Consider the following 14,246-nt stretch of genomic DNA (forward strand, 5'->3'; position numbering starts at 1 on the left):
AAAAAAAAAAAAAAAGAAAGCTACTTGCCAGGGATGGGGGCAAGAGGAAAAGCATGGAATGCAGAGACACTGATCAGAAGAACAATCCTTTTGTTGTGAAATAAATACATTTTGGTGACCATAGTAAATGATACTGTATTACTTACTTGAAATTTGCTAAGAGAACATATTTTAACAGTCCTTACTTCCCACTACACACATATATAAGCACACACACATTCAGAGGCAATTAATGGGGGATGAAGGATATATTAATTTGACTGTGGTAATGCTATATGTATATTCTATACAATTTAATTGACAAATTAAAGTGTATATTTTTAAGGAATACAATGTATTGTATTCCTTATACAATAGGAATATTCCAATATACAATAGAAATATTCTAATATATGATACATGGTATTCCTTAAATATATACATTTTTTATTTGTCAATTAAATATTTTAAAAACCAGCCCAGGAATACTCCTTTTTTCCTTTAATGAGAAAGAGTACCAGGATAAGGAGTTTTCAAAGAAAGTTATTCTCGGTCTAGGCTTAGAGATCTGGTTTGTCTGGAAGCAGAATTGTGCCAAGTTTGGAAGAATGATTAGACAAAATATACTTGGTCCCATGATGCCTATTGGAGGGTGGACTTAGAACTTCACACTGGCTGTCGCTCTGATCTTTTTTAGAAAACAATCTTTCATTCCACAAAACCCTAGAAATCCATGAATTTAGGTTTTCTTCTTGTATTCTAAAACTTTATCTATCACAGTCTTTGTGCTAAAGGGTTATTTCCAGAAAATATAGCCATACGTATCTCCCCAATTAAGGCTACCTATCTCCTCGATATAGAGCTCTTGTTAAGAAAAGGGTTTAGAAACCCAAAGGTATTTAAACCACAGTAACACTTTTTTTAATTTTGAAAATATTTAATTGAAAAGTAAAGATTATATACACTTAAGGCATACAATGTGATGGTTTGATATATGTATGTGTTGCATAATGATTATGACATTCACATCCTCTCATCCAGGTTGTATACTAGATTCTCCATTGCATGTGGGCTTGAAATACTAATTCAACTTATTAACTGGAGAAAATGACATAGCATAGCAGAGTACTGTTGTATTATTTTCACCCCATGGGCATATTTCTTCTGATCCAGTCTTCCTCCCCTTCTCAATCAGTTGTATGTCCAAGTTCAGTACAAGTACCATTTTCTTCTGCCGGGTGGAATGACCCTATTGTGCTGTGATTTAATTGTCCCCACTCTGCTCCCACAGCTGCCTGCTGTGCACCCTCATTGGAGCCCCAGAAATCCACCTGTAATTGGAACTGCCCTCACCTTTTGCCTTTGAAGTTATTAATAAGAAAGACAGCATCTAACTCACATTTGTGTCATCGGTACCTAGAGGGTGCCTAGCATGAAGTGCACTTGGAAATATTTGACTATGAAAGGCTAAAAGAAAGAAGCAATACAGTGAGTTAGAGCAGCTGTCTTTATGACGTGTAAAATGCCAACAAAATAATATTTTCATTATACTAGAATTACCTTTAGTTAAATTATTCCTACCAACCCCAAAAAGGAAATTCTCCCTTGCCAACCAGTAGCAATCTAAAATTTATTTTCTGAGGCATTTCAGAGATCTGCAAAACAAAAATCCAGATCCCTAGAGAGTCATTATTTTTGGTACTGGGAGCTGAACTTGAAACCTTGTGCTTGCCGGGCAGGCATTTATGCCACTGAGCTATATCCCTGGCCCTAGAGAGTCATTTTGCATCTGTCTTAAATTTGTAGCCATCCTATTTTTATGTGTTTTTAATTTTACTATTCTTTGCACCACTTTCCATTCTTTAGTATTAATGTCCTTGTACTGGGAATAAGGAGGAAAAATTCTATCATATTCTTTAATGTTCTAAGTAGGCTTTATCCAAGAAGGCATACGTGGTTTAAATATGCAAAACATAAAATTGCTGTTAATCCTAGATACCTATTCCTCCTCAGTTTCTGGGCCATGGATATTTCCAAACTGCAGTATCCATCTTCCACATGACATCACATGGGAAGATATTGTACATAAAACTGAACCTGGATCAAGAGAACAGTTCATTGTACAATCTTAATAATGGTGTGCTTTGCTTTGGTTAATCTCAAACATTTACAAAACAGATTATGTGGAGAATCAATAAAAGATTTTCCAAAAGATTCATCATAAGACTTCTTTATTTGGCAAATTTCCATTTTATATTCAAATTATAATTCAAGGATAAGATATATTTACTGTTGTTCAAGCTGCAGGAGAAGGTTACAGAAGTCTATCTGATGTAAATGAAAGGAAGTTTTTCAGTGGAGGCAAATTACACTTAAACTTAAAAAAATATTGTCTAGTCATCTAAGAAATCCTTTAAGAAAATGAACATTTGACTTTATTTTCAGTTAGGTCAAAGTAAGTAGATTCTAGAAAATACCAGACAGTAAATTAATTAAGATCTCCAGCAAAATTATTGACAGAATTATTGAAGAGATACATATGAGCATGAAGTAACAGAGATGATTGATTGGTAATCCAAACACAATATGGTTCCATAAAGAACAATTAAAATAGATTACCCTTTACCATTAAAGCAGTATACTATTTTGGCAATACAGCAAGACTAGTCAGTCAAAAGAAGTCCATATACACTGTGTGATTGTCTCAGGAGAATGTGCCATGATATTCCTATGGAACACCCAGGTCAGAAAACAAACTACCTTAGAGAACTGTTTGTTTCCACAAGCATAGACCAGTGGACGGAAGTCATTTGGAAGAAACATGTATAGAGGTTAGTTGAAGTCATCTGTAGCTGGCCCGGTGCTGTTCAGCTTTTTAAAGGCATAATAATCATGCTTCTAAAATTTGAAGCAAATACAAAGCTAAGACAGATAACTAAATTTTTCTGATGCCTTCCATACTCTGTCTGTGAAGTAAAAGGTTGCTTATCCCTCCAAGGTCTATCATCTTCGCAAGGGACATTAAACTGCCCTCGGCTTGGTGGTCAAAGTGTAATCAACAAGGAAAATATGTATATTTGAGACTCTGGGGATAAAAAATCCTTGAATCATCTATCATCCAATCCTTATCCAATCTAAGTTGTGTCACCAGTGACAAGTCTTTATAATGGATGACTGAACGTTCTAAACTTTATTTTTGGAAAAATTCAGATGTTCCTTTATTGGACCATTTATTCAATCAATCACTATTGATTTCCAATCGCGTACCAAGCCTTTCAGTAGGTAATGGACATAGAACATGAAGGAAGTTGATGTGGGCCAGCCACAACAGTCTGCTGGGAAAACCAAGCAACGCGTAGGTTGGTGAGCAAATGCACATGTAATTACAAACTGAGGAAGGCACTAAAAGGCAGTAGTTGGGGTGCTGCTTCCATGCAGATGAAATGAACAGGGATGGCCTCCCTAAGAACGTGTCAGTGAAGCTGACATGGAAGGTTGAGAAGGAACCAGTCGTGGGGAGGGCTTCAGCTGAGAAGCAGCATGTGCAGAAAGCATACTGAAAGCAGAGGAGGCCCGCAAAGAAACTGGTGCTAAGCAGGGAGTGGTAAGCAGGGACCAGGTTGCAAAGGACCCACTGGGCCAAGTAAGGAGTGTGGATTTTGTTTTAGGTGCAGTAGAAAATGCTCAAAGTGTCTGAAGCAAGGGAGTGATGATGGTTTCGAATATCACAGAGTAGCATACTTAACCCACAGTTTTGGAGGCCCTCATAAAATTATTTTTCCTAAATAACATTGCTGTACTGTTGATAGTAAAGGAGAGAGTTAAGGAACCACGGACTAAGGGACTAAGTTTTGTTACAATAGCCAGTATCTCTTCCGGTGTTGATTTTTTTACCAGGACCCAGGGAAATACCTGGTGATCCAGATTTATCTTGAATCACCATTTTTTCATCTTGGGGATATGTTGAGTTGCACTATAGCTTCACATACCTCCAGCATATCTAGAGAGTTGCACGGCTTGTGCTTTTGAAAACTGATTTCATACATGGCTATTATTCTGTCCCTATCCTTCTTTATCTTTCCCCATATTCACTTAGCTATTTAATTTTCACTTTCTATACTATAGATATCTTTGTGAGTCACTAGAACAAAGTAGACGTCATGGGAAGAGAAAATTAGGAATTGAAAATCTCTCAACAAGTCCAATAAGCTTAAATACCTAATCTTGAGCTCAGAAGCTTATTTGTTTACTGTAGAATCAAGAATATCTAACATCAGTGGGGCCAGGGATTTAGCTCAGCGGCAAAAGCGCCTGCCTGGCAAGCGCAAGGTCGTGAGTTCGGTTCCTGGTACCGGAGAAAAACCAAAAAAAAAAAAAAAGAAAAGAAAAGAATATCTAACATCAGATTTTATGGAAACACATAAACAGACTGTACGTATAAGCGTTTACATTGACTATAAACAGTATGAGGTAATAGAGACAGCTTCTCGCATAGGGTTAGCACATGAGCTAACAGGAGGTTTCTTTCCTGACTTTGCTGGCAGATAGTCGCTTGATGGCAGAGACCACATCATAGCACTTTTGTAGCTTTCATACCTACTATAATGCTATGCAAGGGTGGGTGATATAGCTGAGCGGCACAACACCTGCCCGGCAAGCAAAAAGTCCTGAATTTGATTCCTGGTACCTCCCCCACAAATTATAACGCTGTGCAAGTATTTGGTCAATGTCAAGTTCATGAATAAGTAAGTCAAAATTAAAAGAAAGCATCCATGATGCCATACTGGGTCTGCAAATGTACAAAGCTCTGAATTCAGTCTGTACTGTATACTGCCGTCCTAGCCACGTCTGTAGCATTAAGCTTAGGGTAGGTGCCATTTTTGATGTCTTTTGTTTTTGTTTGTTTGTTTGTTTTTAAGACAATGATGCTATGTAACCCTGGTTGTCCTTGAATTCATTATCCTCTTATCTTAGCCTCCCAAGGGCTGGGATAACAAGCCTGCATACCACATCCAGCTAGGAGACATATTTTTAAAGAGATCCTGGAGTAGGTCATAAGAGAACAACCAGCTTGAGAGATAGAGGTTGTGTGGTTTGAGAAAAAGAAGTGTCTTAGCCTACAAAAGAAGATTTTTATAAGGGAATGTGGTGGCTTTCTTCAAACATCTGAAGGGCAGTCTTGTGACAGAAGGGATAGATTTTTCCTGTCTCGTTGTAAATAGAAAAATTAATGCACTGGATGGAAATTATAAAGAAGTGCTTTCTTAAACAGATTTAGGTCCTGTGTAAGATAATAGACTCTACATATAAAGGTAGAGAATGAACTGACCTCATAGAAATGCAATAGTAGTTGACTAGCTGGATTAGAAGATGTTTAAGATCCCTTCTAAATCCAAGATGTTAACACAAGCTTATAATAGATACAATAAACAAATGAATTCCTTAGAAGGATGTAAGAGCCTCATCCAATTAATGTGTCACATAATGACCATTTACAGGTATTGACATGATTGGTAATAAATGCTAAAGTGTTTTTGATTAGTTGAATTTATTTAATTAATCATTAATTAATTAAAAAAAATTTTTTTGTCTTTTTGAGAAAAGATCTTACTATGCAGTTCAGGCTGGCCTTGAGCTCACTTTGTAGTGTAGGCTGGTCTCAAACTCACAAAGATCCTCCTGCCTCAGCCTCCTGAGTACTGGGATTACAGGCGTGTGCCACCACACCCAGTTTAAGAATATTTCTGAAGGCAGTAGATTCTAACTCATTTTCATGAGTGAAAGGGTAAGAAATCATGTAATTCAGATCTGTGAAGCAACTGAGACAATGAAAGAATTTTGGTTTGGCTGAATTAATTGGGCTAGACAATGGTCTCAGGACAGGCCAGACCAGATCACCGGTCACATGCATTGGAAAATGATGAGTGGGTGCCTAGGTGATAGCAGAGGACAGAATACACAGTCCAGGAGGCCCGGGGGGCAGGTGGTATTAGGCAAAGACAATGGGGAAGGCTGCATTGCACCAAGATGGTGCCAAATGGGAGCCATGGTCGGGAGCTGGGGAGCTGATCAAAAAAGGATCCAGTCGGAACCCTGTCATGGAAGGCCCTGGTCATAGCTGTGTCATTACCCCTGCCTTGCCTGCAGTAGGAATTAGGATGGTACTGTATGCAGACTGGGAAGGCTTTTGACACAGAGTTGGACAGACTCTTCATCGTTGGTGGAAATTCTCCAAAACAGAGCTTCAGAACCCACAGGAAGGCTTTGACACCAACCCACCTTCTGGGTTCACATAATTTTGAAAGCAGCCTTCCAAGTCAGGTCTGCATTCTTCCGCCTGCCACTTGTAGCTCAAGCATTTTCCTACTCGGCAGCACTACCTTGGCTCCCTCTGCACAGAGGAGCTGTTGAGGAGGCTGGAATGTGTGTGCAGGAAGAGAAGAAACCTCAGGCAGATGAAAGCATGGAGCACCATTCCTGGCTCCTGTAAAAGCACTCCTACCTTTCTGCCATGTGTCTACGGGATTCCACCGAGCACTGATCTGGACTCATCTATCAAAAGACTGCAACATTTTAAATATCTGAAGTTTTATTTAGAGATCAAATTTCAAAGCTTTGACTGTATTTAAACTGTTTGCCTTTCAATGCCACAGAAAAGGCAAGGCATACGCAGGAAGCCCTGAGGATGACCAGAAAGCAGAGACCAAAGAACTGCACTGTGAAAGAAGACTTGTCAAGCAGTACATGGGTCCCACTGCTTCGTCACTTTAAGACAGCATTCTCAGCTACAGGCTCCTCCTAAAAGGACCACTGGCTGTTATTGATTAATTAAGAGATCTCTGCTCTGTTCTCATTTTAGACATCCGGATCTCAATCGTTTTAGCCTCTCCGTATCCCCAATTCCAGTTAGACATTCGAGGATCGCATACAATTAATAGGGCCCAGATGATTTTCAGTCTGTTCTTCCCAAATTCTCTCCCTTATCATTTTCCCCAGCACCTTTGCAGGTCTACAGTTTTTCCTTCCCTGTCCCTCATGTGTGAGAGTGAAAGTAGCCGCGCAGAGTGGCTCTGTATGATTTGCTAGATGACCTGGGTTATTGCTTCACTTCTGTGGGTCTTAGTTTTCCTTCACATAAAACAGGGTACCTCCAAAATTGTTGCAGAGATGAATTAGAAACACGAAAGGTGACTATTATAAGGCCTAGCACATAGTAGGTACTCAACACTGCTAGTCAGCTCCTCTCTGATTTTTACCCCTTGTCTTCTTCTTGTTTTGCTGTCTTTGGTTCCTAATATTCATCTGTTGATTTCTTCTCTGCAATAGTGAGAAAACATTGCCTTTGATTACCCAATTAGGAAAGAGAAGAAGTAGGTGAAAACTAGGAACTAGTACACCCATTTCCTTCACTTTTAAGGGAATTAAGAAGAAAGATCTGTACCTGTTTAGAACATGTACTTGTGTTCTGGGCTCTCTACCTGTCTCTGACTCCTCAGGACCCTACTCGTTTGCCAGTGAAGGGTGACAGTTGTCTCAGTGACATTCAGAGAGGACAGGTGCAGAGAGGGAATCAAGTAACTTTTTGCTGCTAAAAGAATCCAGTAGCTTCTAACAAAACTGCCCATGCTAGTGGTAATTCTTTCATGGGAACTGAATGATTTTACAAAATTGTTATAGAGTACAGGCTTCACAGTAATGGCACTATGTTAGCACAAAACAAGATATTACTGACACACTAATGAGAAAATAATATTGCCTACCTACTTTAGATATATCACTTTGGAAATATAAAATGACAAAAGCATGGTAAAAAGTTTTACAGATTTGTAGATACTACTTGAACCATAAAATAAAGACCTGCAGGGGACCAAGTTCTTGACACACAGCCCTTCCTAGATTTTCTTATTCTAAATTTTCTTATTCTAATTTTTTTCTAATCAAGGGAAAAATTCTTTTTTTTCTTAATTTAAATTTAATTCTTGTTTTTTCATTGTCAATCTATAAAATACTGCTTCATTCACATCTGCTTACACATCAAAGAATATATATTATGTTGATATATGTATTTGAAGCAAGACACCCTAGGACTTTCAATATACTTATTGTTATGCAAACAGGGGGCAGTGCTTTTTTTCCCAGTAACCTGGCCGTAATACATTGCAGTACCTCTTGGGAAGAATAATCCTATTCATTTGTAAAATGCAGCCAAGAAAGCAATGGATTGCAAAACTGGCATTAGGGATGACCAGTCTCTGTTTAAGTGTTACTCATAGCTATAAAATGACTACACATCATTTCCTGCCTGTTACGATCCTTTATGTGGAACATGTGCAGTTCTCCTCAGTTCTAAATTCTGTGCCCTTCTCTTCTTCCCCCACCCTTCTTTCATTCTCACTGAGTGAAAAAATGACAACTGCCAAGTATCTAGCTTGAACAAAAGTTGCATGACCAGGATGCCCCTAGTAGTTGGTTATCAAGCCAGAAGTCTGTGCGCGAAGTAACTGACAATAGCATCTCAATCAGACAGTGCCCCGTGCTGATTCTGTGAGCTTGGCTACTGACCTCCCAGACATCCAGTAATGCAATATGGTGCTCAACTTTTCTACCACACACACTTATCCTTTCAGCATATGAGTTACCGTGTCTTAGGTCTCTTTTCTACAAAGGGGTCTGGTAAACAAAACACTCTTCCATCAAATCCTAAATAAGAATGGAAAGTACACAGTATGATCAAGTGGGATCTTCCTCTCCTTTGCTATAATACTAACCTGAAAACTAACACTTGCCTATGTGTATATAGTCATCAGAAGAGGTTCACAGTTGCCATGATTGTTCTAGAATCAGGCTAGCGGAGATTCCTGCAGGAAAAAGTATTAAGGCTGACCACCGTGAGAAAGCAGTAGGAACGAGAACTGAGATCCTAACTGAAGCCCTGTTAAACTTTTTTTCTTTTTTATAATTTTTCTTTTTTATTTTAAAGATAAAAGGAGGGAAACATTAACAGACATACAACATTTTACAACATATCACAAGCACAATACAGACAACACAGAGTTACAAACAAAGTGGTAGGGAATTAACAATGGTGGTTGTATTACATATTGATATCTTCAAAGTGGCTTCTCAGCCCTGTTAAACTTTTAATTGAGAGTTTCTCAGTTGGCCTGGGGTTTTAGCTCAGCGGCACAGCGCCTGCCTGGCAAGTGCAAGGTTGTGAGTTCAATTCCTGGTACCAAAAAAAAAAAAAAAAAAAAAGAGGGTGTCTCAATAGTAAGACTATAAATCCTGGCAAGGCTGGGTTTCAGTTTGACTCAGCCAAAAAAGTAAAAGCAACCTGGCCCTACGCTTTTTATCAAAGAACTTCATTTGGTTTAGCCCCAGGCTCAGAATTAGATAATATATTTTCTTTTAACTTTCTTCTCTTCACATGAAACTATTTTAAAGAGGAAATGCAAAGGAGGAGATTCTAAAGACTTTCTTTAGATACTTAGATATGGCCCAATGAATTAGCAGCAGTTTCCTTAAACACAATCTAGCCTACACAATACGGAGACGCCCCCACCCCCTGCCTCTGCATTAGAATGCTCTATTCCCCACCCACCCCCCTAAAAGACTACCCAAATGGCTCCTAGTTCTGGCTAGCTATTACCAACCCAGAAATAATATCACCTCGCTAGCATTATGTTTGTGTCTTTTTAAAGCACCTTTCCCTCACGGCACTGTATTATAAGCTTTTGCATAACTTCTGTGCTGGTGACAGTATCTTTGCATGTTATGCAATATTCTGGGCAGTGTCTTAAGTGTGGTAGGGACTTCATGAGTATTTTGCTGTTTGTTGATTAAAAAATCAAGGAAGTAGAAACATTAAAGGGGAATGGATGACGCTAAATAGAACAGATTATTAGTCCTGGAGAGCTTTAAATCTTATCTGTAGGAGCCCTTTAGGTCCTATCACATGCGGGGCAGGAGTCTAGAGCATATTTTTTCCTGGTGTTAAAGCTACGTAATACAAAGTTTATTTTCTACTGGAAAAGTTTTATTTAATTCATTTCTTTGTAGTGAAGGATGGTAGTTTATACTTTGCTGTTTATATTTATTTGAAGTATTTTCTTACTTAAGATGTTTATTACATCTCCTTTCTTTTTTTTTTTTTTTTTTTTTTTTAACCTGACTACAGCTGCTTTAGCAGAAGGCAAAGCAGCTTTCTCAAACTTTTACGGCCTGAAGAATTTCCATTGCCCAAGGCTTGTTTGGTTGCGTTGTCTTTTCCCTTCCCTCTCCCGCTCCCCTTTAACTCTCTTAGTGAGCGCTGCTCGCTGGGGCTTCGTCAGCTCTGAGGCATGTCAAATACTTGTATTTGCTTTTAGAGCAATGTGGGGGATCCGAGCTGCTTGAACTGCCTCTCTGTCAGGCTTGTGAACCTTCCCAGTTTTCCCTCATCCTTTGATTGGCTCCCTGAGGTCATGTGAGGGCCCGGGGGCTGGAATTCTGAGTTGTGGCTTTTGGCACTCCTTTTCTTTTTAAAAAATAGCTCAGTCTGTTGCGCTCTCCTGGGCTTGGTGCCTTTGACGAGACTGGAAGCAGTCGCAAACAGCCACTGGCAGACTGGGGTGGCGGTAGAAACGCTGCCGAGATGTTCAGGCAGGTGCCCAGGACCCCAGCTTCAGGTTGTTACTATCTAAATTCCATGACATCTGAGAGCCAGGAGATGTACTTGCGATTTGATCAGACTACCAGACGCTCTCCTTACAGGATGAGCCGGATTCTAGCACGCCATCAGCTAGTGACTAAAATTCAACAAGGTGAGTTGCCGGCAGTGGAAGGCTGTTGCTAATTCTGATTTCTGTTGGCTCTGTTTCACGCTAACCCAGTTTATAAAGTTGTTGTTCTCACTGTACAGTGTGCGGATTTCTATGCCACACTGCGCATAACTTGTAAAAATAAGTTTAGGCTGCAGTTTTAAGCAAATTGTGACAGAACTTGGCGGGCGCAGAACAACATAAAATGCATTTAAAAATGTCATGGTAGGGCAGCGAATCATAAATTCCAAAGCTTACCTGTGTCTACAAAACAGATGAGAAAAGTTTACTCAGTATGTATTTGGAAGTTTTCTGCAGGTAAAGACACTCGATCACATTTAAAACATTGATACTTGTTTATTTTATTAGGAAAAGGGCGAAGAACTAACGTCCACCCTGTTTAGAATTTTTAGAATATCCTCAGAAAAGAGGAGACGGATTTGTATTCTTAAGGCCCTTGGGGTGACAACTAGAATCACATTCTCTTCCTGTTTGTGTGTTTACGTCAGTAGTTGCCACTGACTTTATATGTTTGTGTTGTTTTTCTTGTAAAGGATAAATGTGTCTATTCACCTCAGAACAAATCCTGTGACCTGCGCACAGAAGCACTAGCTTGCTATGGCCAAAAAGGAGAGAATATTGACTAAAAGCTGTAGGCTTTAACAGCCTAGAAGCCTGGATATTACTAAAATTTACTATTCTCCAAAGAAATCTTAAAATGTGCTTCTTATAGAATAGGTCCATTGAATGTGAAAGACAAATATTACTAACTAGCATCTAACTAGTGCTCACTGAAAAGTCAACCTCCCTCTCTCTCTCTCTCATACACTGTTAATAACCACTTTTTTCTGGACTAAAATTATAACTAAATTTTTATATTAACGCTACATAAATTTACCAGGAATTTCTAGGGCCATTATAAATATGCAGTTTCCACTCAAGTAAATGAGCGTAAGTGAATTTCAGAGGGGAAGTTGAGGTTTGTAATCAGAACAATCTTATTGTAATGTTTCCAAAAGGAACAATATGTATTCTAGTGAGCAGCGTTTGATGAGATTGTTTCCTTGGAAATTGGGATTTGTTTGTAACGGTTCAGGAACTGGTTATGTGTGAGGATACTGGTGCTACACAGCGGCCTGATTTCAGGAAGGATATTATGTCATTCCATAAACTCTGTGTGCAGGTCTTGATTGAATAGAAACAAAAGTATTTCCCTGTGGCTTGATTTAAAAATACATTAGGCTCAGAATAAAAAACCAGCTTCATTTAAGTTTTAACTACTTTCTTTCAATGGTACTTTATAGGATGCCATCATTATTAGGGGGTTTAAAATATTTGATGGTGAGCTATCATTTACATTCTGTAAATATTCCTTGACAATGCACATAAAAAGCATATAGTATGAGAAATATGACATTGTTGACTTTTTTGCAGACCTCCTTGGATGTATTTATAATAATTGACTTCATAAGAACATTGCTTATGTTCTCTTTGGGTGGGGATTACTTTCCATCAATGATTTGACTTTCTAAATACATGCCTTATCATTAATAGTACACTCCCACCCAAACATACAGGTACTCTAAGTCTATGTTTCATTTTGCCTAACTAGACAATTTGAGGAGCTTCACCTTTTTATAGTGAGCAATGGAATGTTTGAAGCCAATGAATCCCTAAAAATTAAAAGTGACAGTTAAGGTCAGAGGAAAGCATGAAAGAAATGTCTAATGATCCAGAAGTCACTATTTGTTAATATCTTATAACTGTTTAGTAAGACAGTGAGAATGCAGGTGCAAACATGATTTTATTGGCTTGCTGTATTAATACATTGGATTGCTATCATAGTAAAGAATAGTGCTTAAGCCTTTGCAGTTTATCAGGCACTTCTGTGAGAGCTCACTATGAATTTTATTTTGCCCAAGCAAAAAATCCTTAGAGATTAATTCTATTATAAACCCCATTTTATAGGTGAGAAAACAGACGGAGGGCTCAAGAAACTTGAACACATAGTGAGAGCTGATATTTGAATATAAGTCTAAGGCCTTGGCTGTACAACACACTAGCGATTTTAGCTTCTCTAATAAACGCTGTGATTCAGTTTTGGATTATGCAATATATCCAAGACCTTTTAGCTTTTTATACTGAAGAGACAACAATGAATCATACTACAGAATCAGAATTGGTCACTTATTAATGAAATTTCCTGTTACGTTTTATTTCTCCAGTGGGAGCAAAGTGCTGTGTGTTGTTGACTCCTTGACTAGTTAGCACTCCGTAGTGCAAGGTATCAAGTTATTTTGCCAACGGCATTCAGCTTTTGATTACAGTTTATCAAGTGCATTTTAAATTAATGACAGCATTCTTTCTTTGGTTCACATAGTAGTATCTTGAAATGACATCTGCCTGAGTAAAATTGCTTGCCTGTGTCTTTTAGGTTTTTCAAAGAGTATTTACCACTGTTTTAGTATAGTTCTGGGCATCGTTACTTACACTTTCTCATGGCTGGTGGGAACGGTGCAAAGCAGAGTAAGTTGCCCCATGCTGATCTCATTATAGTGAGATAATTGTTGAGCGGCATGGACATGATTCAACAGCAGACACACTCATGAGGAAGAAAAGCAAGGAGGAGAAATAAAGGCATCTTTGATGATACATAGGATCAGAATTAGTTACTCAAACCCAGGATGAATCCAAACTTGCTCAACATTGGGTATAATCTAAAATATAGAGGCACCATTTTTCTAGCTTTTGTGCTGTCATTCAGGAGTTGCAAACCCAACTAAAAGAAGATATTTAAACCACAGTCTTATATCGCAGAGAGAAAGTTAATCAGAAGTCCTACTGCCATTAATCCCTACCCCCATGTTCTTTCTTGAATCAATAGGGAAATTGTTGTAGAGAGAAAGAATGGAAATAATAATGCTTCTTATTTTCCTCACTGATAGGCACTTGAAGTAAAGAGGTGCGGGGGAACGAATGAGTTGATGGAGGAGGAGCATGTTAGGTCACAGCAAGAGAGAATTGTATTTTTCCAGGTTTTTACAATTATTGTAAATGCATAGGACATTAAATTTATTATCTTAACTATCTGTAAGTGTACAGTCTAGTAGCAGGAAATACGCTCATAACCATAATGCTTTGCAGCCATCCCTATCATCCGTCTCCATTGCTCTCTCCATCTTGAAAAACTGACACTCAACTCTAACACACACTAACTCCTTCCTCCTCCTCCTCTCCCCCCCCACCCCCGGAAACCACCGTTTGGTTTTCTGTGCCTATGATTTGGACTCTTCTGGATACCTCCTATAAGTGGAATCATACAGTACAGTATCCATCTTTCTGTGACTGGCTTATTTTAACAATGTATTTGAGGTTTATCTATGTTGCAGTGTTTTGAACAGATTTATTTTCTTTTCAAGGGCATATAATACTCTTTTGTATGTCTATACCATTTTTCTTCATTTCTTT

General features: G+C 38.6%; 1 protein-coding gene across 3 annotated transcripts in view; it reads left to right on the forward strand.

Annotated features, from left to right (window-relative positions):
* Window positions 1–14,246, forward strand: part of Stard13 (StAR-related lipid transfer (START) domain containing 13) — a 510,915-nt gene that overhangs the window by 324,554 nt on the left and 172,115 nt on the right. The window contains exon 1 of one of the 3 annotated variants that reach the window (XM_005387706.2): window positions 10,479–10,781. The exons of 1 other annotated variant lie outside the window; for it this stretch is intronic. In XM_005387706.2, the coding sequence (XP_005387763.1) occupies window positions 10,613–10,781 (169 nt within the window). In that variant the 5' untranslated portion in view covers window positions 10,479–10,612. Of the gene's footprint in view, window positions 1–10,478; window positions 10,782–14,246 lie in introns of those variants that run through there. One more of the 3 variants, XM_005387704.2, reaches the window with a different exon arrangement.

Source organism: Chinchilla lanigera, unplaced genomic scaffold (assembly GCF_000276665.1).
Source record: "Chinchilla lanigera isolate Chin_1 unplaced genomic scaffold, ChiLan1.0 scaffold00030, whole genome shotgun sequence".
Classification (NCBI taxonomy): Eukaryota; Metazoa; Chordata; class Mammalia; order Rodentia; family Chinchillidae; genus Chinchilla; species Chinchilla lanigera.